This window comes from Pristiophorus japonicus, chromosome 13, assembly GCF_044704955.1.
Source record: "Pristiophorus japonicus isolate sPriJap1 chromosome 13, sPriJap1.hap1, whole genome shotgun sequence".
Lineage (NCBI taxonomy): Eukaryota > Metazoa > Chordata > Chondrichthyes > Pristiophoridae > Pristiophorus > Pristiophorus japonicus.
Window position 1 is genome coordinate 4,251,081 of NC_091989.1, and position 25,198 is coordinate 4,276,278.

The 25,198-nt window shown below is 48.5% G+C and overlaps 1 protein-coding gene across 2 annotated transcripts in view; it reads left to right on the top strand.

The window, feature by feature from the left end:
- dclre1c (DNA cross-link repair 1C, PSO2 homolog (S. cerevisiae)) overlaps positions 1 to 25,198 on the top strand; it is a 54,488-nt gene that overhangs the window by 22,478 nt on the left and 6,812 nt on the right. For both annotated transcript variants that reach the window (XM_070897070.1, XM_070897071.1), the window contains exons 6-13: positions 1,061 to 1,162; positions 1,706 to 1,778; positions 4,650 to 4,790; positions 5,639 to 5,740; positions 7,020 to 7,156; positions 22,896 to 22,950; positions 23,726 to 23,814; positions 24,723 to 24,823. In XM_070897070.1, coding sequence (XP_070753171.1) covers positions 1,061 to 1,162; positions 1,706 to 1,778; positions 4,650 to 4,790; positions 5,639 to 5,740; positions 7,020 to 7,156; positions 22,896 to 22,950; positions 23,726 to 23,814; positions 24,723 to 24,823 — 800 coding nt within the window. The remainder of the gene's footprint in view (positions 1 to 1,060; positions 1,163 to 1,705; positions 1,779 to 4,649; positions 4,791 to 5,638; positions 5,741 to 7,019; positions 7,157 to 22,895; positions 22,951 to 23,725; positions 23,815 to 24,722; positions 24,824 to 25,198) is intronic.

Genomic DNA, 25,198 nt, shown 5'->3' on the forward strand with positions numbered 1-25,198 from the left:
CGGGCCGATCCGTGGCGGGATCGTCCGGAATCCGGAAATGTTCCGAAAACCAGACTCCCCCGGCCCTCGGCGGCCCGACCTCGGCCCGGCCCGACCCCAGCCTGACCTCTGGCCTGGCCTGGTTTCGCCCCGGCCCCTTCTCCCCCCTTGCCCCCTTACCTCGGCTGCTCAACCCCACCGACCTCGGACCAGGCAATGACGTTCCAAAATCCGGAAGTACCAGGAATCCAAAACGGCCTCGATCCCGAGGTTTCCGGATTTCGGATGCTCCACCTGTATTCCCTCGAGTTTAGAAGGTTAAGGGGTGATTTGATCGAAGTTATCAAGATATTAAGGGAAAGAGAGAGGGTAGATAGACAGAAAGGGCTAGACTTTCCCGAGAGCCCCTCAACCCTCAGTTGCCTGCTCAAAAAAAACGCTAACGTTTGGTCAGTAACGCTGGCGAAAATTTATACTTTTATGTTAAAACTAATTAAAATTAAAACTAAATAAACCTTGCACCTTTTATTCTCGGCGGTTTTCTCGGTGATTAAGGGGAAACTGAGTAAAACGGTCGTTTTTTAAAAAATTTAGTCCGAGGCTGTGGTTGGGCCTAGGGAGGGGGGAAAACCTTTTTAAAAATTCACAAAAAAAACATTCCCAAGGCACTTTTACACCTAATCGCCATTTTACAATTAAAAATAAATAAAGAACCTTTAACTTGCCTCCCTTTGCAGAGTACTTACCTACTGCCCGGTTTAAGCAGCTTTCACCGGGCGGTTCCCTCGAGGCTTCCCTTGAGGCCAAACCTACGCCCTGGCGATTTTCTCAGCGGTGAGCGTCGGCAGTTTGGTCCCGGCGGGCGTTTTCAGATTTGGGCGATACCACTAAAAAAAAATAAAGGGGAAACTTTCGTCGGGCAGAAAAACAGCTGTACCGCCAAGATAATCAGCGAGAACCCGCCGGGAATGAAAGAAAGTTTAGCCCAAACTATTTCCGCGGGTTGGGGATTGTGGAACGACACTTATTTGAACATTTGAAGCTTTTGGTACGAGGTGAGATGGGGTTGGTGTTGTTGCAGGTTCCTGTTTGAAGGTGAAGGCGGCACTGTCCTATACACCGGAGATTTCCGCCTGGCGCGAGGGGAGGCTTCCCGCATGGAGCTCTTGCATTCCGCTGGCAGGTAACGCTTGGAATTTATTTACCCGATTGACTGGTCAATCCGTGCCATCTCCAGGTTTCACCCCACAAATGCAACGAATGGATGCACAGAGTTAGAACCAAAATATACCCACGGGACCGTAAGTGAAAAATCAGCAGGAAAACCGGTCCTTAACCTCTTTTGGCATTTGCCTTTGGTAGGCATGGGAAGCGAACCGACACTGGGAGTTATTTGTAACCTTTGGCCGTGCAGCTTCGGGGGGGAATCACTGCTCGGGACATTAAAGGTGCTCCATTAATGCACCACGATGATCTCAGTTGAGAAAGGCAGCACATGTTGGCAAAGATTGTCCTGAGTTGGATGGATGATAAATTCGACGTTGAGTCACCTGGACTGCGTTGCATTCCTCTTGTCCGCTGGACAGTATTTGCTGTGCCTGGTTACAGTTCCCAGCTGTATCCTTGCTCCGGGGAACTTGGTGTGGAGAATGCCGAACATTTCACGTTATGTATGTGTGCAAGTTTTACTTGTATGGTTCAACAGTGTTTCATTGTTCTGTTACAGGGTCAAAGATATTCCTAGTGTTTACTTAGACACAACCTTTTGTGATCCAAAATTCTACCAAATCCCGACCAGGGTAAATATTTCAGAATATTAATATTTCCACTTGGTTATGCCAATCACTTTTCTGGCTGTACCAGTGAGTTATGTGAGTGTTTTAACATGTGTTGTAATGTAAAGGTGCGGCAAATGAGGGCACGGGGCCCAGGAGAGGCGAGGGCCCAGGGGCAGCACGGGCCCAGCCCACACTGCGATATGTGTGCACACTGGGTCCGTGCAGCAGAGCTGGTCCCCAGTCGTCCTGGTTAACCCTTGCCACTGGACCAAGACCTCGCTCTGTCAAGCCCGTGTGGTGGCTGGTGTGCATCGGTCACCCCACGTTAAGAAAATCCACACACAGGCAACTTCCACCCCCCTCAATTGGAGTTCAGGATTGGAACATCGGGTCCTTCATTGAAACATCTGTGAACTCTTGTGGAAGCAAGTCATCCTCGTTCGAGGGCCCGCCCATGATGATGATGATGTAATGCAGGATGTCCAAACCACAGAACAAATCTACAGCGGCTTTACAACCAGGTCCATTTCTTCCATTCTAATTAAGGCCAATTTTGCAGCATTTTTAAATCCGACTTACATGAGGCAGGGTGCATTAACCTGCTTTTATATTGATGTTCCTCCACCTGCTCCTGTAGAGTGAGTCAACGTCTGTGCTAAAATTCATGAAGGTTGAGCAGGTTGGGTCTATACCCTGTACTCATTGGAGTTTAGAAGAATGAGAGGTGATCTTATTGAAACGTTTAAGATTCTGAGAGGGTTGGACAGGGTAGATGCAGAGAGGATGTTTCCCCTCGTGGGGCAATCTAGAACTAGGGGACATAGTTTCAGAATAAGGGGTCTCCCCATTTAGAACTGAGATGAGGAGGAATTTCTTCTCTCAGAGGGTCGTGAATCTTTGGAATTCTCTGCCCCTGAGAGCTGTAGAGGCTGGGTCATTGAATATATTCAAGGCTGAGATCGACAGATTCTTGAACTATAGGGGAGTGAAGGGTTATGGGGTATAGGCAGGAAAGTGGAGTTGAGGCCAAGATCAGATCAGCCATGATATTGAATGGCGGAGCAGGCTCGAGGGGCAGTGTGCCCGACTCCTGCTCCTATTTCTGACGTTCTTATGTGAGCTGCCTCACTCTAACCCTCCAGACAAATATCCCGTATGCCTTCTTAACCACCTTATCTACCTGTCCTGCTACCTTCAGGGATCTGTGGACATGCCCTCCAAGGTTTCTCTGATCCTCCACACTTCTCAGTATCCTACCATTTATTGTGTATTCCCTTGCCTTTCTGTCCAATGAATCTGTTTTGGATTTGAGTCTTGCTCTGACTGTTGACCAGGCAGTCCCTGCCCTCACCACCCCATGAAGTGCTATTGCTTTCTGGAACCCCGGTATAACAACCCTGTTATTAGAGTGTCAGCTGTGGCTCAGTGGGTAGTACACTCGCCTTTGAGTCAGAAGGTTGTGGGTTCAAGTCCCACTCTCATAAGAACATAAGAAATAGGAGCAGGAGTAGGCCATATGGCCCCACGAGCCTGCTCCGCCATTTAATACGATCATGGCTGATCCGATCATGGACTCAGCTCCACTTCCCGCCCATTCCCCATAACCCCTTATCGGTTAAGAAACTGTCTATCATTGTCTTAAATTTATTCAATGTCCCAGCTTCCACAGCTCTCTGGGGCAGTGAATTCCACAGATTTACAACCCTCAGAGAAGAAATTCATCCTCATCTCTGTTTTAAATGGGCGGCCCTTTATTCTAAGATTATGCCCCCTAGTTCTAGTCTCCCCCATCAGTGGAAATATCCTCTCTGCATCCACCTTGTCAAGCCTCCTCATAATCTTACACGTTTCGATAAGATCACCTCTCATTCTTCTGAACTCCAATGAGTAGAGGCCCAAACTACTCAACCTTTCCTCATAAGTCAACCCCCTCGTCCCCGGAATCAACCGAGTGAACCTTCTCTGAACAGCCTCCAAAGCAAGTATATCCTTTCGTAAATATGGAAACCAAAACTGCACGCAGTATTCCAGGTGTGGCCTCACCAATACCCTGTATAACTGTAGCAAAACTTCCCTGCTTTTATACTCATCTCCTTGAGCACATAAAAAAAATCCAGGCTGACCTTCCAGTGCGGTACTGAGGGAGTGCTGCACTGTCGGAGAGTCAGTGCTGAGGGAGTGCTGCACTGTCGGAGGGGCAGTGCTGAGGGAGTGCCGCACTGTCGGAGGGGCAATACTGAGGGAGAGCCGCACTGTCGGAGGGGCTGTGCTGAGGGAGTGCTGCACTGTTGGAGGGGCAGTGCTGAGGGAGTGCTGCACTATCGGAGGGGCAGTGCTGAGGGAGTGCTGCACTGTCAGAGGTGACGTCTTTCGGATGAGACGTTGAACCGAGGCCCTGTCTGCTCTCTTAGGTGGATGTAAAAGATCGCATGGCACTATTTCGAAGAAGAGCAGGGAAGTTATCCCCGGTGTCCTGGGGCCAATATTTATCCCTCAATCAACATCACTAAAACAGATTATTTGGCCATTATCTCATTGCTGTTTGTGGGAGCTTGCTGTGTGCAAATTGGCTGCCGTGTTTCCTACAATACAACAGTAACTGTACTTCAAAAGTACTTCATTGGCTGTAAAATGCTTTGGGACGTTCAGTGGTCCTGAAAGGCGCTATATAAATGCAAGGTTTTTTTTTTGTAAGCATTATACTGAAAGCGCTCAATTTGCAATTCAAAATCAGACTCTAATTTGGGACATTGTCCTTTTTAAGCTTTGATTTTGTATATCTGCGTCCGGGCAGCTGATTAACAATATGTAAAACGCCTGAAAAATTAGAGTTAATGCAATTTATGACTCTAAATGCCTTTTATACTTTGTTTTGTGCCTTGCTGTTCTCAGGAGGAGTGTCTGAATGGGATACTGGAGTTGGTAAGAAGCTGGATCACACTCAGCTCCTACCACGTGGTGTGGTTAAACTGCAAAGCAGCCTACGGATACGAGTACCTCTTCACTAACCTCAGTGAAGAGTTCAGCCTTAAGGTGGGTGACAGAGGCTCTGTGCCTGTTGCTAACTGCCCAGTGTAAGTGTCGTGGATATTGCTGCATTTTCAGTGCTTTGGGGATGAGAGTAGATTTTGTGCTTGGAACCGGGATCCAGTGAGGTTCTCGGTCATCTGTGAACCTCCCAAGGCTGAATATCCAGAGTTTTTCATGAATGTGGACAGGATGGGCCGAAATGGCCTCCTTCTGCTCTGTAAATTTCTATGTTTCTACGTATTTCCTCTGCTACTTCTCCCATTGAAGATGTTGGAGAAGCAAATGGAAAAACCTGTCCTGTCTGATACAGGATGCTAAGCAGAGGTTTGGCTCGGACAATGAGAACATGAGCTTGTGTGGCTCATGTGCCTACGAACAGACACTCGCAGTGTGACTGCCAGGGGTGTAACACTGCAATCTCTTTCCTCCCTCAGCTGGAGATCATGTACAGCAGGTGGAATGTATTTGCTTCATGGGTTCTTTGCTTAAGAATTCATAGCAACACATTGCTATTAAGAATTAGTTGGTTCATCAACAAAGGTTTAACAATCACACTGCACATTACCGGTTCATCCACCAGGCTCACAACTGCACACCTCATCGTGGATAACTGGCTGGGGTTTTATTGAGTCTTGTGAACATCACGTGACTGGCAATGCATCAGCTCTACAAACCTGTGAGCATCCTCACAGTGCGTACATTACGGCAGGGTAAAGGAAGGAAGCAGGACATTAACTTGAGTGATTGCTACCTTTTGTTTCATGCCTCATACTTATTGTTTGCCTCTCATGAAATGTGGTTCGCGCTTGTACTTCCTTGTACGAATACTTTTTTTTCCTGTCCCTTTTCAGGTGCATCTTAACAAGCTGGACATGTTTAATAATATGCCAGACATTCTGCATCATGTGACTACGGACAGAACGACGCAGATTCACGCGTGCAGACACCCCAGGGTACTGATATTCCCATTGCTTTTCCTCGTTAATGTATTGCAGCAAACCAGGGTCATGTCCTGATTCTGTAACTCCGAGAGCATGCAGAAATCAAGCGCATGCAGCGGAAAGAGTGTGCGGCAAACCTGTCCCACCCTCCCTTACCCTCAACGATTGTCTGTCTCGCCTGTGACTGGGACTGTGGTTCTCGTGTTGGACTGTTCAGCCACCTAAGGACTCATTTTAAGAGTGGAAGCAAGTCTTGCTCGATCCCGAGGGATTGCCTATGATGATGATGATGTGTAATGCGCATTGTCCTTTCTTGGTGTGGTCCTACTTGTTTAATCCTAATGTTACTTGTCACAATCGATGTCCCCTGTAATTGTTTTCCATGTGCAGGCCGTTTAATGGGTTGTGCGGCCCATTGAGTTTTCCGCGGTTAGTTCCGTGGGAAAGTCGATGAGCGGCCGGATCGGGACCTCCAGACCACCACATGGCCGCGCAGCTTAACGGGAACGTTGCTCGCGATACTTTTACCGTAACGTTCCACAACTCTTTTTAAACTTGTCTATTTTTAATTGATGTTTTACACAAGAACATAAGGATTAGGATCAGGAGTCGGCTATTCGGCCCCTCGAGCCTGCTCCGCCATTCAATGAGATCATGGCTGATCTTCGACCTCAACTCCACTTTCCCGCCCATAGAAACATAGAAAATAGGAGCAGGAGTCGGCAATTCGGCCCTTTGAGCCTGCACCACCATTCAATAAGATCATAGCTGATCATTCCCTCAGTATCTGATCTGCATATCCCCATATCCCGTAGTTCCCAAAAATCTATCGATCTCGGCCTTGAATATACTCAAAGACTGAGCCTCCACAGCCCTCTGGGGCAGAGAATTCCAAAGATTCACCACCCTCTGAGTGAAGAAATTCCTCCTCATCTCAGTCCTAAATGGCCGACCCCTTATCCTGAGACTGTGACCCCTGGTTCTAGACTCCCCAGCCCGGAGAAACAACCTCTCAGCATTCACCCTTAAGAATTTTGTATGTTTCAATGAGATCACCTCTTATTCTTCTAAACTCTAGAGAATATAGGCCTCGTCTACTCAATCTCTCCTCATAGGACAATCCCCCCAGTCCAGGAATCAGTCTGGTGAACCTTTGTTGCACTCCCTCGATGGCAAGTATATACTTTCTTAGGTAAGGAGACCAGAACGGTGCACAATACTCCAGGTGGGGCCTCGCCAATGCCCTGTATAATTGCAGTAAGACATCTTTACTCTTGTACTCTAATCCCAGGATGAGGACTTTATTCGTGGGACCAGACTTCCGTGTGGAATTATAGCCAGAGACGGGACTCCTCTACGCATCATCACTATTAAACCTTCTACAATGTGGTTTGGCGAAAGGATAAAAAGGACGAACGTCATTGTAAGGTAAGCAAGCATCGTACAACAGCACTGCCTGCTCTGCACACGACACGCACTGCCTGCTCTGCACACGACACGCACTGCCTGCTCTGCACACAACACGCACTGCCTGCTCTGCACACGACACGCACTACCTGCTCTGCACACGACACGCACTACCTGCTCTGCACACGACACACACTACCTGCTCTGCACACGACACACACTACCTGCTCTGCACACGACACGCACTACCTGCTCTGCACACGACACGCACTACCTGCTCTGCACACGACACGCACTACCTGCTCTGCACACGACACACACTGCCTGCTCTGCACACAACACGCACTACCTGCTCTGCACACGACACACACTGCCTGCTCTGCACACGACACGCACTACCTGCTCTGCACACAACACACACTACCTGCTCTGCACACGACACGCACACAACACACATTACCTGCTCTGCATACAACACACACTACCTGCTCTGCACACGACACACACTACCTGCTCTGCACACAACACGCATTACCTGCTCTGCACACGACACGCACACAACACACATTACCTGCTCTGCATACAACACACACTACCTGCTCTGCACACGACACACACTACCTGCTCTGCACACGACACACATTACCTGCTCTGCACACGACACGCATTACCTGCTCTGCACACGACACGCATTACCTGCTCTGCACACGACACACACTACCTGCTCTGCACACGACACACACTGCCTGCTCTGCACACGACACACACTACCTGCTCTGCACACGACACACACTACCTGCTTTGCACACGACACACACTACCTGCTTTGCACACGACACACACTACCTGCTCTGCACACAACACACATTACCTGCTCTGCACACAACACGCATTACCTGCTCTGCACACAACACGCAATACCTGCTCTGCACACAACACACACTACCTGCTCTGCACACAACACACACTACCTGCTCTGCACACAACACGCATTACCTGCTCTGCACACAACACACACTACCTGCTCTGCACACAACACACACTACCTGCTCTGCACACAACACGCATTACCTGCTCTGCACACAACACGCATTACCTGCTCTGCACACAACACACACTACCTGCTCTGCACACAACACGCATTACCTGCTCTGCACACAACACGCATTACCTGCTCTGCACACAACACGCATTACCTGCTCTGCACACAACACCCGTGCTGTCCCGATATATACCAGTAGCACTCGGTAATGCACCCGTGTGTCCTCCTGCCGTACCGAAGATTGACTGTGAGTGAAGGAAGAAGCTGCAGTTTGTCCCTCAGTCTTGAAACTCAATATACAACAACAACTTGTATTTATATAGCACCTTTAACGTAGTAAAACGTCCCGAGGTGCTTCACAGGAGCGGTTATCAAACAAAACAAATAACCGAGCCACTTGAGGAGAAATTAGGGCAGTTTGGTCAAAGAGGTCGGTTTTAAGGAGCGCCTTGAAGGAGGAGAAAGAGGTAGAGAGGCGGAGAGGTTTAGGGAGGGAGTTCCAGAGCTTGGGGCCCAGGCAACAGAAGGCAGGGCCACCGATGGTTGAGCGATTATAATGGATGCTCAGGAGGGCAGAATTAGAGGGTTGCAGACATCTCGGGGAGTTGTGGGGCTGGAGGAGATTACAGAGATAGGGAGGGGGCAAGGCCCATGGAGGGATTTGAAAATAAGGATGAGAATTTTGAAATCGAGGCGTTGCTTAACCGGGAGCCAATGTAGCCAATATAGTATATACAGTGGGGCCATTTTTACCTGTTAAATTATTCACACATTACTCGCCCTGCTTCTTATTTCTTTCTCTCCTCCCAGCTCGATACCTTTGGTAAATTCAATATTCAATCACGACAACTATGTACTTTGACAATTTACTCTGAGCCAGTCTGATGTGGGTTGATTAATTTCCAGCCGTGGGTATATGATATAGAATATCACAAACTGTTGTGAAGCTTTCCCGCATCCTCACCTGGATGGCCGGTGGGTTAAAGCTGTAATAGTCGGATATATACATCAGAAAGTCTCTGATTCATTTGCTGGTCTTTCGGATGAGACGCTAAACCGAGGCCCCGTCTGCTCTCTCAGGTGGATGTAAAAGATCCCACGGCACTATTTTGAAGAAGAGCAGGGGAGTTATCCCCGGTGTCCTGGGGCCAATATTTATCCCTCAATCAACATCACAAAAACAGATTATCTGGTCATTATCACATTGCTGTGTGTGGGAGCTTGCTGTGCGCAAATTCACTGCCTCGTTTCCCACATTACAACAGTGACTACACTTCAAAAAAAAAAGTACTTCAATGGCTGTAAAGTGCTTTAGGATGTTCAGTGGTCATGAAAGTCGCTATATAAATGCAAGTCTTTTCTTTTTTTGAGGTCGGAGATCAGCCATGATCTTATTGAATGGCGGAGCAGGCTCGAGGGGCCGAATGGCCTACTCCTGCTCCTAATTCTTATGAAAGAATTCCTGGAATGTATTTTTTTTTAAAGCCAAATAGAATACAGTTGACGTGACTATATTTAGAACTTGCCTCTTGAAGAACAGCATTTAAAAAATGAAATAAAGAATGTTTATTTTTTTCCCCCAGTTAAACTGAAAAGACAAAACTAATGCTAACACAATGTTCTGGTATAAATTACACCGTCAGTTTCTAACCCCGTACAACACTCTCTGATATATTCTTAATTACCGCAAAACCCTTTACACAGACTGTATGTGGTTAAGGCCATGATTCTCGATATGTAAGAGATCGTAACTATCAAGCCACCTGGAGTAACGATGTTCAGCGTGTTGGCACCCCTGAAGATCAGTGGAGCATTCTGTTGGCTGCAGAGTATTGTGTTCCTAACACAGATGAGGCTGCACACAGGGAGGTTAAAGTAACAGTGACCTCAGTCTTTATTAAGACACTCCAGAGTGAGGAACAGGCCTTAGGGGCCGGCTTATATACAGTGCTCCCAAGGGATGCTGGGATCCCTTGGGACTTCAGGGGATGCGCTCCCTGGTGGTGGAACATGGGAGTGCATGCTTTACAGATACACAACATCACTCCCCCCCTGCCCCGCCCCCCCAAAGTCAAAGTGAAAACTATTTACAAGGTGAGTCGGTCGGGAGCCTTTCTTTCCCTGGTGGACCGCCTCGGTACAAATGTCTGTTCTGGTGTGTTGGCTGTGCCCTCGCTGGGCTGGCGTGTTGTTGGCCCTGCAGGGCTGCTGGGTGAGCCTGGTCTTGCTGGGCTGTTGGGCGTGATGGGTTCGATTTCCTGGTCCGGGGTGGTGTCGTTGATCCTTTGGGTGTGTGTTGTGGGCTCGAAAAAGGTGGTGTCTGCTGTGGGTTGTTCAGGGCAGTCTGTGAACCGCAGCCTCGTTTGGTCCAGGTGCTTTCTGCAAATTTGTCCATTGTCTAGTTTGACCACAAACACCCTACTCCCTTCTTTAGCTATCACCGTGCCCGCGATCCATTTGGGACCATGTCCATAGTTTAGCACATACACAGGGTCATTCAGATCAATTTCCCGTGACACAGTGGCGCGACCATCGTTTACATTTTGTTGCTGCCGCCTGCTCTCTACCTGATCATGCAGGTTGGGGTGAACCAGCGAGAGTCCGGTTTTAAGTGTCCTTTTCATGAGTAGCTCAGCTGGGAGCATCCCTGTGAGCGAGTGGGGTCTCGTGCGGTAGCTGAGCAGTACACAGGACAGGCGGGTTTGGAGTGAGCCTTCTGTGACTCTTTGTTTGTACTGCTCGCTCTGCCTGCCCATTGGAGGCTGGTTTAAATGGGGCCGAGGTGACATGTTTGATCCCATTGTGGGTCATGAATTCTTTAAATTTGGCACTGGTGAAACATGGCCCGTTGTCACTGACCAGTATGTCAGGCAGTCGTGGGTGGCAAACCTGGCCCTCAGGCTTTCAATGGTGGCGGTGGCGGTGCTTCCCGACATTATTTCACATTCAATCCATTTTGAAAAAGCATCCACCACCACCAGGAACATTTTACTGAGAAACGGGCCCGCATAGTCGACATGGATCCTCGACCATGGTCTGGAGGGCCAGGACCACAAACTTAGTGGTGCCTCTCTGGGTGCGTTGCTTAACTGAGCACACACGCTGCATTGCCGTACACAGGACTCTTAAGTCAGAGTCGATACCGGGCCACCACACGTGGGATCTGGCTATCGCTTTCATCATTACTATACCCGGGTGTGTGCTGTGATCCGAGATGAACGTCTCCCTGCCCTTTTTTGGTAGCACTACGCGTTTACCCCACAACAGGCAGTCTGCCTGAATGGACAGCTCGTCCTTTCACCGCTGGAACGGCTTGATTAGCTCTTGCATTTCAACAGGGATGCTGGCCCAGCTCCCATGCAGTACACAGTTTTTTACTAGGGACAGCAGAGGATCTTGGCTGGTCCAAGTCCTAATCTGGCGGGCCGTGACAGGTGATTTATCATTTTCAAATGCTTCCATGACCATCGACAAGTTTGCAGGCTGCGCCATTTCCACCCCCGTGGTGGGCAATGGTAGCCGACTGAGAGCATCCGCACAGTTCTCGGTGCCTGGCCTGTGGGGGATGGTATAGAGTGCCCACCTTTGTATGCGGGCTGAAGCATTAGTATTTATCCCCTTGTTTTTAGCGAACAGGGATATGAGGGGCTTGTGATCGGTTTCCAGCTCAAATTTAAGGCCAAACAGTTACTGATGCATTTTCTTTACCCCAAACACACACGCTAATGCCTCTTTCTCAATCATGCTGTCGGCCCTCTCGGCCTTAGACAAGCTCCTAGAGGCATAGGCGACAGGTTGCAACTTCCCCGCAACATTAGTTTGTTGTAATACACACCCGAATCTGTACGACGACACATCACATGCTAGCACAAGTCTTTTACACGGGTTATACAATACAAGCAGCTTGTTGGAGCATCAAATGTTTCTGGCTTTCTCAAAAGCAATTACTTGGTTTTTTCCCCATACCCAGTTCTCACCTTTATGCAACAACACATGTAGGGGCTCTAAGAGGGTGCTTAACCCGGTAGGAAGTTACCAAAATAGTTGAGTCCAAGGAACGACCGCAGCTCCGTGACGCTCTGTGGCCTGGGCGCGTTCCTGATAGCCTCTGACTTGGCGTCTGTGGGCCGAATGCCGTCCGCCGCGATCTTTCTCCCCAAAAACTCCACCTGTTGCCATGAAGATGCATTTCAACCTCTTCAGCCGCAGCCCTACGCGATCCAGCTGCTGGAGGACCTCCTCCAGGTTTTGTAGGTGCTCAGCGGTGTCCCGTCCCGTGACCAATATGTCATCCTAAAAAACCACCGTGTGTGGTACCAATTTGAGTAGGTTCTCCATGTTTCTCTGGAAGATCGCTGCAGCCAACCGAATTCCAAACGGGCATCTGTTGTAGATGAACAGTCCCTTGTGCGTGTTGATGCAGGTGAGGCCCTTTGAAGACTCCTCCAGCTCCTGCGTCATGTAGGCCGAAGTCAGGTCGAGCTTGGTGAATGCCTTGCCTCCTGCCAGCGTCGCAAATAGGTCATCTGGTTTAGGTAGCGGGTATTGGTCCTGTAGCGAGAAACGATTAATAGTTACTTTATAATTGCTGCAAATCCTGACCGCGCCATCACTTTTGAGTACTGGAACAATCGGGCTGGCCCACTCGCTGAATTCCACTGGGGGGATGATGCCCTCGCATTGCAGCCTGTCCAGCTCGATTTCCACACTCTCCCTCATCATGTGAGGTACCGCTCGCGCCTTGTGGTGGATGGGTCGTGTCTCTGGGACCAAGTGGATCCGCACCTTCGCCCTGGAAAAGTTTCCAATGCCTGGCTCAAAAAGGGAAGGAAATTTGTTAAGAACCTGGGTACATGAGGCCTCATCGACATGTGATAGCGCTCGGATGTCATCGCTGTTCTAGCGGATTTTGCCCAGCCAGCTCCTTCCAAGCAGTGTGGGGCCATCGCCCGGGACAATCCAGAGTGGCAGTTCATGCACCGTGCCCTCGTAGGTGACCTTGACCATAGCACTGCCCAGGTCAGTGATAAGCTCTTTGGTGTACGTTCTCAGTTTCATGTGGATCGGGCTCAGGGCTGGTCTGAATGCCTTGTTGCACCACAGTCTCTCAAACAACTTTTTCCTCATGATGGATTGGCTAGCGCCAGTGTCCAGTTCCATGGCTACGGGTAAGCCATTCAATTTTACGTTTGGCATTATAGGTGGACATTTAGTCGAAAATGTGTCCACCCCGTGTACTTCAGCATCTGCCTCCTCTCTCTGAGGCTCGAAATTGCTTTGATCCACCATGGACCGATCTTCCTCTGCCACGTGGTGGTTAGCAGGTTTTGCAGCTTGCAGCTCGTCTGCAAGCTTGTTGGAGGTGCCCCATTGTTCCACAGCTCCTGCAAACATACCCTTTGAAACGGCATGAATAGGCTGAATGGAAGCCTCCACAATGCCAACAAGGTGTGAATTGCCTTGCATTCATCCTTTATTGGGGACTCTGAGTCATCCGGGTCACCTGAGGCCTGCTGGCAGTTGCAGACTCGTGGGTTCTGCCCTGTACATTTCTGCTCGCAAACATAGTTCCAGTTAATTTATGAACATTGCTAGCACTTGTGTGCCGAGAGATTTGTTTGGTGTTATCACTGGTGGACATAAACACCTGTGCTATCTCAATGGCCTTACTGAGGGTCGGTGTCTCTACAGTCAAAAGTTTTCGTAGGATGGTCTCGTGGCCAATGCCCAGTACAAAAAAGTCTCTGAGCAACTGCTCCAGGTAGCCATCAAACTCACATTGTCCTGCAAGTCACCTTAGCTCGGCGATGTAGCTCGCCACTTCCTGACCTTCAGATCGCTGGCACGTGTAGAACCGATACCTCGCCATCAGCACGCTCCCTCGGGTTAAGATGCTCCCGAACCAGTGTACACAGCTCCTCATACGAGTTATCTGTGGGTTTCACCGGAGCCAGAAGATTCTTCATTAGGCTGTAGGTCGGTGCCCCGCAGACTGTGAGGAGGACCGCTCTCCTTTTTTTGCAGTGCTTCCTTCTCCGTCCAGCTCGTTGGCTACAAAGTACTGGTCTAACCGTTCGACATAGGCTTCCCAGTCCTCACCCTCCGAGAACTTCTCCAGGACGCCCACAGTTTGTTGCATCTTTGTGTTGGATTCATATACTCGTCGCCAGTTATTGTGTTCCTAACACAGAAAGGACTGCACACAGAGAGGTTAAAGTAACAGTGACCTCAGTCTTTATTGAGACACTCCAGAGTGAGGAACAGGCCTTAGGGGCCTGCTTATATACAGTGCTCCCAAGGGATGCTGGGATCCCTTGGGACTTCAGGGGATGCGCTCCCTGGTGGCGGAACATGGAAGTGCATGCTTTACAGATACACAACACAGAGGCCTTCTTTGCTCAATAAGCTATTGCTGTCGGTTCTATATCAAACTGGTACACTTGGAAAAATCTGCATCTCCTGTTGACTTCAGAAGGTTGTGGGATTTAAGAACCTTAAGTACCTGAGCTTGTAGACCAGGCTGACACTTGTGTGCAATACGGAGGGAGCACCGCATTGTCGGTAATGCTGCCTTCTGGAATGAGGCCCTGGCTTCCTTTTCCAGTCGACGTTGAAAGATCCATTGGCATTGTTGGAAGAGAAGTATGGGGCTGGATTTTCGGTTGAAGGCTTTTTCGCGACGATAATGGCGACGGGACGGTAAATTTTGCACCGGGAAATGGTTTGTGACGGCAGCCTCCGAATTCACCAGCTGGGTACTGAGTGTGGAGCGGAGCACTAAGGGAGGCGTTCCCCACCTGTCTCAGGGCACTAGGCCGGCTGAGCAACTGAAAATCCATTGCTAACGGGCCGGCCTCGGAGCGCTCTGAGAGAGGCTTCCCTGGAAAAAAAAATCGGCAAACAAAATATTCCCAATACAGACCCAATCCACATCCGGACCGGGGTCAAGCAGGGCTGCGTCATCACGCCAACCCTCTTCTAAATTTTCTTGCTGCAATGCTCCATCTCACTCTCAATAAGCGCTCCGCTGGAGTGGACCTAAACAATAGAACTAGTGGGAACTTGTTCAATCTTCTTCGCCTCCAGGCTAGATCCAAGGTTGTCCCATCCTCTGTCATCAAACGACAATACGCGGACGACGCTTGCGTCGGCGCACACTCAGAGACTAAACTCCAAGCCATCGTCAACATCTTCACTAAGGTGTATGAAAGCATAGGCCTTACACTAAACACCCGTAAGGCAAAGGTCCTCCACCAACCTGACCCCGCCTCACAGCACTGCCCGCCCCCAAGTCATCAAAATCCACGGCACGGCCTTGGACAACGTGGACCACTTTCCGTACCTCTGGAGCCTATTGTCAACGAGGGCATACGTCGGCGACGAGGTCCAATACCGCCTCCAGTGTGCCAGCGCAGTCTTCGATCACCTGAGGAAGAGAGTGTTTGAAGACCAGGACCTCAAATCTGGCACCAAGCTCATGGTCTACAGGGCAGCAGTGACACCTGCCCTCCTGTATGGCTCAGAGACGTGGACCATATGCAGTAGACACCTCAAAGCACTGGAGAAGTATCACCAGCGCTACTTCCACAAGATCCTGCAAATCCACTCCCTCAGTACTACCCCTCAGCACTGCACTGGGAGTGTCAGCCTAGATTTTTGTGCTCCAGTCCCTGGAGTGGGACTTGAACCCACAACCTCCTGACTCAGAGGTGAGAGTGCTGCCCACTGAGCCACGGCTGACAAAATCAAGTTGGATAGCTTTCTGGAAAAAGAAACAATTACGGGATATGTGTATTTTTTTGAACTTGGGGGTGAGTTTGGACACCTTGATCATCCTTTCTGGTTCTGTAAATTGCAACATTGTTATCCCACTGAGTCATTGTGGGAGCACCCTTTAAACATTCTTGGACCCAAAAAACGATTGTGTTTAAAACCATCCCCTCATTCCATCTTGCAGCACTCCCCTGGGCACCCCTCCCCTTTCTCATCATTCATTCATTCATAGGCAGTCCCTCGGAATCGAGGAAGACTTGCTTCCACTCCTGAAGTGAGTCCTTTGGTGGCTGAACAGTCCGATACGAGAACCACAGACTCTGTCACAGGTGGGACAGACAGCGGTTGAGGGAAGGGGTGGGTGGGACTGGTTTGCCGCACGCTCCTTCCGCTGCCTGCGCTTGATCTCTGCATGCTCTCGGCGACGATACTCGAGGTGCTCAGCGCCCTCCCGGATGCACTTCCTCCACTTAGGGCGATCTTTGGCCAGGGACTCCCAGGTGTCAGTGGGGATGTCGCACTTTATCAGGGAGGCTTTGAGGGTGTCTTTGTAACCTTTCCTCTGCCCACCTTTGGCTCGTTTGCCGTGAAGGAGTTCCGAGTAGAGCGCTTGCTTTGGGAGTCTCGTGTCTGGCATGCGGACAATGTGGCCTGCCCAGCGGAGCTGATCGAGTGTGGTCAGTGCTTCAATGCTGGGGATGTTGGCCTGGTCGAGGACACTGATGTTGGTGCGCCTGTCCTCCCAGGGGATTTGTAGGATGTTGCGGAGACATCGTTGGTGGTATTTCTCCAGCAACTTAAGGTGTCTACTGTACATGGTCCACGTCTCTGAGCCATACAGGAGGGCGGGTATTACTACAGCCCTGTAGACCATGAGCTTGGTGTCAGTTTTGAGGGCTGGTCTTCAAACACCCTTTTCCTCAGGCGGCCGAAGGCTGCACTGGCGCACTGGAGGCAGTGTTGGATCTCGTCGTCGATGCCTGCTCTTGTTGATAGGAGACTCCCGAGATATGGGAACCTCAACACAGTCTTCAGTCCCGGTGGCCCAGCGAGCGTAGTCACTTTCCACCAGCAGGCGAGACTCGGCAACAACAACCTGCATTTATGTAGCGCCTACAACCTAGTTCATGTACCAAGGGCGGTTCAGGAGAAACAGATGCAAAGCAAACAGTAGGAGCGAAGACCAAAGGCTTGGTTTCAAACGAGTAGAAGTAGCAAGGCGGAGGGATTCAGAACGTGAATTCCACAAGGGCGGGTGGAAACAGTCAGAGGCTGTACCATCAATGCTGGAAAGGAAGGAGGGAGGGAGCGAAGGAGGGAGGACGCATGCCTGCGTTTCCGGTGCAGACGGATCGATGTCCAACCCCCAGTAATGCCCCGTGCAAGGCCGGACATATCAAGCTGGTCCGGTTGAAGAGTTGGGGTGGATGTTGAGAAGAGATTCCTCTCGTTCTCTCCGACCAATTCCCCGCTTTGGTGTGAGTTGAATGAAACTCTGTTGTAAACGTCAGCGCAGGCAGCAATTTGAACCGGGAAATAACGATAAAGACCGGGAAAATGTGCATAGAATCACAGAAAATTACGACACAGAAGGAGGCCATTCGGCTCATCATGTCCGTGTCGGCTCAGTTGGTGTCTGAAAGAGAAACACTGGTTTATGTTTTGAGAGAGACACTTTAGCAGAACTGAGGAATCGTGTGGTTAGGATTTGGGACATGCTGCCTGACAGGCGATGGATACTGATTCAATAGTCGCCTTCAAAAGGGAATTGGATAAATACTCGAAGGAGAAAAAATAGCCGGGATATGGGGAAAGAGCGGGGGAGGGGGACTGACTGGATCGCTCTTCGAAAGAGCCGGCGCAGACTCGATGGGCCGAATGGCGGCCTCCTGTGCTGTACCATTCTGTGATTCTATAAAAGAAAGTTTCTGTAAAGTCGATCTGTCGTTGACATATTGTGCAGCCTGCAATTCATTCCCATTACTTTCTGTGTGTGTGTGTGTGTGTGTGTGTGTGTGTATTTTTTAATCAGTATTTTGAGCCCTGCTCTTTTCAGCAAAGTTGAAATCCTCTCGTGCTGCAGTGGTTGGAGTACGAATAAAGATGTGCATTATGCTCTGATGCTCTCCCAAATAATCTTTCACCCACAGTAAACATTCTTTCTGAAAGCCTTTTATGTTTTCGAGTTCAGGCAGATCTCTGCTCAACCCACAGTAACGCACCTGGGACAACAGCTAAACAGGATCTGTTCAAAGTCGTTGTGGTCTGCATCAAGCATGTAGGCCACTAGATAAGGAGGGGGTGGGGGAAATACTTGCGCCGCATGTAGCAAGTGAAAAAATAGACTTCCGAAATGTACTGAAACATGAATCAGGTGTTGAGGCTGGAACTGCGGTCCGGATAACAGCGCATTGGCAGCGCTCACCGCCATTACACCTCTGAAACTGACCATATCTTCAGGATGTAACGCATGTGCATTTAAACACAGGCTGCAGGGAAGATTTTCAAGAATGATACCAGAAATGCGAGGGTGTACCTATCAGGAAAGGATGAACAGGCTGGGTTTCTTTTCTCTTGGAAAAAAAAAGAGGGCTGAGGGGTGACCTATTAGAGGTCTTTAAAATGATGAAAGGTTTTGATAGAGCAGACACCGAGAGAGTGTTTCCACTTGTGGGGAAGAGCATAACTAGAGGTCATCAATATAAGATTGTCACCAAGAAATCCAATGGGGAATTCAGAAGAAACTTCTTTACCCAGAGAGGGGTGAGAATGTGGAACTCGCTGCCACAGGGAGGGGTTGAGGGGAATAGTATCGATGTATTTAAGGGGAGGCTGGACAAGCCAATGGGGGAGAAGGGAATAGAGGGTTATGCTGATAGAGTTAAATGAGGAAAGACGGGAGGAGGCTCGAGTGGAGCATAAACGGCGGCATGGACTGGTTGGGCCCAATGGCCTGTTTCTGGGCTGTATATCCCGTGTAATCCTGTGTAAATGTGGAAATCCTGAAGTTGTGGTCAGTCATTCACTCTGACACAGGCTGCACTGTGGACCCTCACCCCATACACACAGCTGGCAATCAGGGAAATCACCGATCTGACACAAAAGTCCCCTTTTCCAAACAAATATCGCCATTAGAAACCCCATAAACAGTCAGACCCATTTAAATGAGGTGTAACTGGGTTTTTTGTAACGCCGATCGGAGTAATATTTACTGATAAACGACCATTCTGGCCCTGAAAAACTAATTTCATATATGTGGAATGTCACATTTCTCCATTGAGTTAAAAATTATTAAATTTTAAAATTAATCTTACATTTTTTTTAAAGTTTCTTCATGATATTGCAGCTTCCACCTTAACCCAATGTGTATCTCGCAATCTTTGTTTCATTCTCTATAAATGTTTTTAAAAAGTGATTGATTTTTAGCGCTTTCTATTTCCTGGTTTGTTGTCTCTGAGAATTCTGCGACGTGATTGGCTGCTCAGACAGCTTGTTGACATCACAGCAGCTCACATGAGGGGATTCCCACTAAATGACGCTGATTTCAACAGAACGTCGGAAAAGCCGAACTTCTCGCCACAGAGATGGCGAGACCTGTGTGGGAGGATGCTTCACCGCTGACCACAAACCACGGGCCAATAGATGCATTCCTCATTTTTAAAAAAAGTTTTGCAATGCAAAGATCATTAAATTATAAATTGTGAGCCACAATTCATTTTGCCCAATAAATAATTGTAATCAAAATAGTTTTGAAAATGTGTTAAGAAATCCCACCAACTGAACATGGTGAGGTTTGGTGTGTTGTGCCAGTGGTGAATGTGTCTGTAAACCCTTTGTTGTGTTGGGTATGTAGTACCCTTCGAACAGCTGTTGCTGTCCCTTGCAGTCAGATTCAGGTGAAGTTATAATGGGGAACAAAGAAATGGCAGACCAATTGAACAAATTCTTCGGTTCTGTCCTTCACGAAGGAAGACACGAATAACCTTCCGAATGTACTAGGGGACAGTGGGTCTAGTGAGAAGGAGGAACTGAAGGATAGATATCCTTATTGGGCGGGAAATTGATGGGATTGAAGGCTGATAAATCTGCATCCCAGGGTACTTAAGGAAGTGGCTCCAGAAATAGTGGATGCATTGGTGATCATTTTCCAACAGTCTATCGACTCTGGATCAGTTCCTATGGACTGGAGGGTAGCTAATGTAACACCACTTTTTAAAAAAGGAGGGAGAGAAAACGGGTAATTATAGAACGGTTAGCCTGACATCAGTAGTGGTGAAAATGTTGGAATTAATTATTAAGGAGGAAATAGCAGCGCATTTGGAAAGCAGTGACAGGATCGGTCCAAGTCAGCATGGATTTATGAAAGGGAAATCATGCTTGACAAATCTTCTGGAATTTTTTGAGGATGTAACTGGACAAGGGAGAACCAGTGGATGTGGTGTATTTGGACTTTCAAAAGGCTTTTGACAAGGTCCCGCACAAGAGATTAGTGTGCAAAATCAAAGCACATGGTATTGGAAGTAATATACTGACCTGGATAGGGAACTGGTGGCAGACAGGAAGCAGAGAGTCGGGATAAACGGGTCCTTTTCAGAATGGCAGACAGTGACTAGTGGAGTGCCGCAGGGCTCAGTGCTGGGACCCCAGCTCTTTACAATATACATCAATGATTTGGATGAAGGAATTGAGTGTAATATCTCCAAGTTTACAGATGACACTAAACTAGGTGGCAGTGTGAGCTGTGAGGGGGATGCTAAGAGGCTGCAGGGTGACTTGGACAGGTTAGGTGAGTGGGCAAATGCATGGCAGATGTAGTATAATGTGGATAAATGTGAGGTTATCAATTTTGGGGACAAAAACACGAAGGCAGAATATTATCTGAATGGCGGCAGATTAGGAAAAGGGGAGGTGCAACGAGACCTGGGTGTCATGGTACATCAGTCATTGAAGATTGGCATGCAGGTACAACAGGCTTCATAGGCACATGGTATGTTGGCCTTCATAGCTAGGGGATTTGAGGATAGGAGCAGGAAGGTCTTATTGCAGTTGCCTTAGTGAGGCCTCACCTGGAATATTGTGTTCAGTTTTCGTCTCCTAATCTGAGGAAGGACGTTCTTGCTATTGAGGGAGTGCAGCGAAGGTTCACCAGACTAATTCCAGGGATGGCTGGACTGTCATATGAGGAGAGACTGGATCAACTGGGCCTTTATTCACTGGAGTTTAGAAGGATGAGAGGGGATCTCATAGAAACATACAAGATTCTGACGGGACTGGACAGGTTAGATGCGGGAAGAATGTTCCCGATGTTGGGGAAGTCCAGAACCAGGGGATATAGTCTTAGGATAAGGGGTAGGCCATTTAGGACTGAGATGAGGAGAAACTTCTTCACTGAGTTGTTAACCTGTGGAATTCCCTGCTGCAGAGAGTTGTTGATGCCAGTTCATTGGATATATTCAAGAGGGAGTTAGATATGGCCCTTACGGCTAAGGGGATCAAGGGGTATGGAGAGAAAGCAGGAAAGGGGTACTGAGGGAATGATCAGCCATGATCTTATCGAATGGCGGTGCAGGCTCGAAGGGCCGAATGGCCTGCTCCTGCACCTATTTTCTATGTTTCTATGTCAGTCAGTATTCTGCATGACTTGGGATGGGAACATTCAGATAGTTTTACCATACAATAATTTACATTTTTACATAAACGTAATGGTTAGTTTACATTGTTAAGTGGTATTTAACTGGGTTGCCTGTATGTCAGAAATATCCCAAACTACAGTCCAGGAGAAATCACACTTTATATGGTGGCTGGCGTGTGAGTAGATCTTATCTTCTTGGCTAAGAAAAAGACTTGCATTTCTGCTGTGCATTTCATGAGCTCAGGGTGCTTTACAGCCAATGAAGTACTTATGAAAGCTAATCACTGTTGCACCAACTATTTAGAAGAGCAGGGGAGTTATCCCTGGTGTCCTGAGGCCAATAATTATCCCTCAATCAACATCACTAAAACAGATTATCTGGTCATAAGAACATAAGAAATAGGAGCAGGAGTCGGCCATATGGCCCCTCGAGCCTGCTCCGCCATTCAATAAGATCATGACTGATCTGATCATGGACTCAGCTCCACTTCCCTGCCCGCTCCCCATAACCCCTTATTCCCTTATCGATTAAGAAACCGTCTATTTCTGTCTTAAATTTATTCAATGACCCAGCCTCCACAGCTCTCTGGGGCAGTGAATTCCACAGATTTACAACTCTCTGAGAGAAGAAATTTCTCCTCATCTCTTTTAAATGGGCGGCCCCTTATTCTAAGATCATGCCCTCTAGTTCTAGTCTCCCCCATCAGTGGAAACATCCTCTCTGCATCCACCTTGTCAAGCCCCCTCATAATCTTATACGTTTCGATAAGATCACCTCTCATTCTTCTGAGACCCAACCTACTCAACCTTTCCTCATAATGGTCATTATCACATTGTTGTGTGTGGGAGCTTGCTGTGCACAAATTGGCTGCCGCGTTTCCTACATTACAACAGTGACTACACTCCAAAAGTACTTCATTTTTTGTAAAGCGCTTTGAGACGTCCAGTGGTCGTGAAAGGTGCGATATAAATGCAAGTCTTTTTTCAATGTAAGGAACTATATGGAGATCTCAATGTTATTGGGGAGGGAAGGCTTTGTATCCGAGGCGCAGACATTATTAATGAAGCAAGTGATACCGCGGTGAAGGAGTATGTGCAAGGTGGACTTTGATGCTGGTCGTGTTCATTGTTCATGAGATGACAAGGCTTTGTAATGAAACCACTTCATTTTGTTTCGATGAAAATTGCTGGACTTTCTAAATATTGAATATTTTTGAGTTGTGTCAAATAGAATTGTGCGATTGAAGCAGTTACTGAAATGAATGACTCGAAAAAAATCAGCTGATTCTTAGGTTTTGTATTTATAATTTCAGAACCGGAGAGAGTTCGTATAGGGCGTGTTTCTCATTCCATTCGTCCTTCAGTGAGGTAAAGCTGATTTTATTCCCTGAAATAAATGCTTTTCTTCAATTTCTGCAACATTTTTCTGCACTGAGTTTTCAATCTTAGTTTGTATCTGTTCCCGCCGTCCGTGGCTCAGGATGTGCCTTCTCATATTGTGGCCAAGGGCCAAGGGGGCGTCAGGCAGAATATCGCGGGCGGGGGGGGGGCGTTAAGCCGCTGGACTGTCACACAATCGCCCCCAATCCGGGGCAATGGCAGAGGGGAATCTGTCCCCAGGGGGCCAGGTCATTATATTTCTTTTTTAAAGATGTGTAGTAGAACTCTGAAGTAGACCTGTTGACTTGTTTGAAATACTAAATGATGCAAAGGAATTTGGAAGAAAAATTACAATGTATTAAAACCTGTTTTTTTTCTCTCTCCCTCACTTCCCTCTCATTCTCACTTGTTCATTCTTTCTCTCTTGCACCCTTTCTCTCTCGCTCTTTCTCTCTCTCTCTCTCTCTCTTTTTCTCTTGCACTCTTTCTCTCGCTCTCTTTCTCTCTCGCGCTCTCTCTCACTCTCTTTCTCGCTCACTCTTTCTCTTTCTCTCTCACTCTCTCTATCTCTCGCTTTCTCGCTCTCTCCGTTTCTCTACTTTCTCTTTTTCTTTTCCTCCCGCTCTTTCATTTTCTTTCTCTTTTTCTTGCCCACTCTCTCTCTCTCGCTCTCTCCTCATTCTTTCTCCTGTGCTTTCTCTCTTGCTCTTTTATTCTGCTCTCTTTCCCTCCTCTGCTCCTTCCTCCCTCCCTCTCGATTCAGATAAAGGATTTCCTTGCCTATATCCAGCCTGTGAAGGTGTACCCGAATGTAGTGCCCATGGGCAGGAATTTCGAAGATGTGAAAGAGATGTAAGTGTAACACTTGACTCCCCGCCAACATGAACAACCCTGGTTATTTTTCACACTATAGCGATGTCGCTATTTAGGGGATCGCTTGAACTAACACATTCTCCACAGAGTGACCACCTTCTGCGGCACGAGAAATTGGCGCAGCTGCAAATTGCAGTAGAAAAGAGTTAGATATTGAGTAACTATTTCAAAAACACTCAAAGCTCAGGAGGTTTTTAGTTGCCGATTGCTAATCTAGCCGACACCTGGAGGCCGGAATTGATGAACTTGCCGCCCACATCGCTCTGCTCGGACCGCCCAGTGCTACTTTCGCCGCGGGCGGGAGGGGAGAGCCGCCGGGAAGCGCCCGCCGACGTCAGCGGACGGCCGATGCGCGTGAGTAGACTCCTGTCCGCCAAGGTGCCAGCTTGGTGCGGGCAGGACAGCGATGGGCCGCTGCGAGGAGCTGGCTCTGTCCTGAATGGTGAGGGGCAAGATGCTGCAAAATAGGTAAATGGAATGTTTTAAAACTATTTCTTTACCTGGATGACGCCCCCCTTGAAGATCCTCGGGTGGGTTTTATTGTTGGAGGTGATTTTTATTTTATTACGGCCCGGCTCCATCCTCAGCGGCACTTGGGCGGAAAGCGCCTCTGCCGCCGAGAGTGAGACCTCCCGCCCGTTGTCGCCCAGATTGGCGGCGCGCGCCGTCCATTTGCCGCCCGCCGACCTCCGAGGGATCTCTGCCCAAAGTACCGTCCGGTAGCTCGCCGGCCATCGGCGGCACTTGGGCGGGCAGAGGCCCTTGACCACATTCGGCCCCTCGGGAGTGTCGCTGCTGCGGTCCCAGTTACAGCCCATTGGGTGTCTTTATTGTTTGTTTTAATGTGGTTCTCGTCGGTGATTGGTTATGTTTGTGTGTTGCTTCAGTTTGAAGCCATTGTGCAGGACGTGTTCAGGCGATGGTGAACCAGCTTACAAACCGCTGGGGCAGCTGAAGCGATCCAGGAGGAGTTCCGTGCATGAAGAGGGTACGTGTGTTGGAATATCTGGAGTAGGATATATTAACTCTCTTTTTATCTCTCCTTACTAAACTACAGCATCTGGGGAGAGAGAAACAGAGTTAACGTCTCAGGTCGATGAAATGACATCTCTAACTTTTCCCAGTTCTGATGAAGGGTCATGGACCTGAAACGTTAACTCTCTTTCTCTCTCCACAGACGCTGCCTGACCCGCTGAGTGTTTCCAGCATTCTCCGTTTCTTTTTCCTGTTCACCTGATTGGTTGGAAGTTAGGGTGCTCTCCCCTGACGAAATCGATCCTGAAAATGATCATGTTTTCTAATTAAAAAAGTCTGGGGTGCCCGAGAGATTTGATTTCCCTTTCTCCTTGGTTTCACTGAAGAA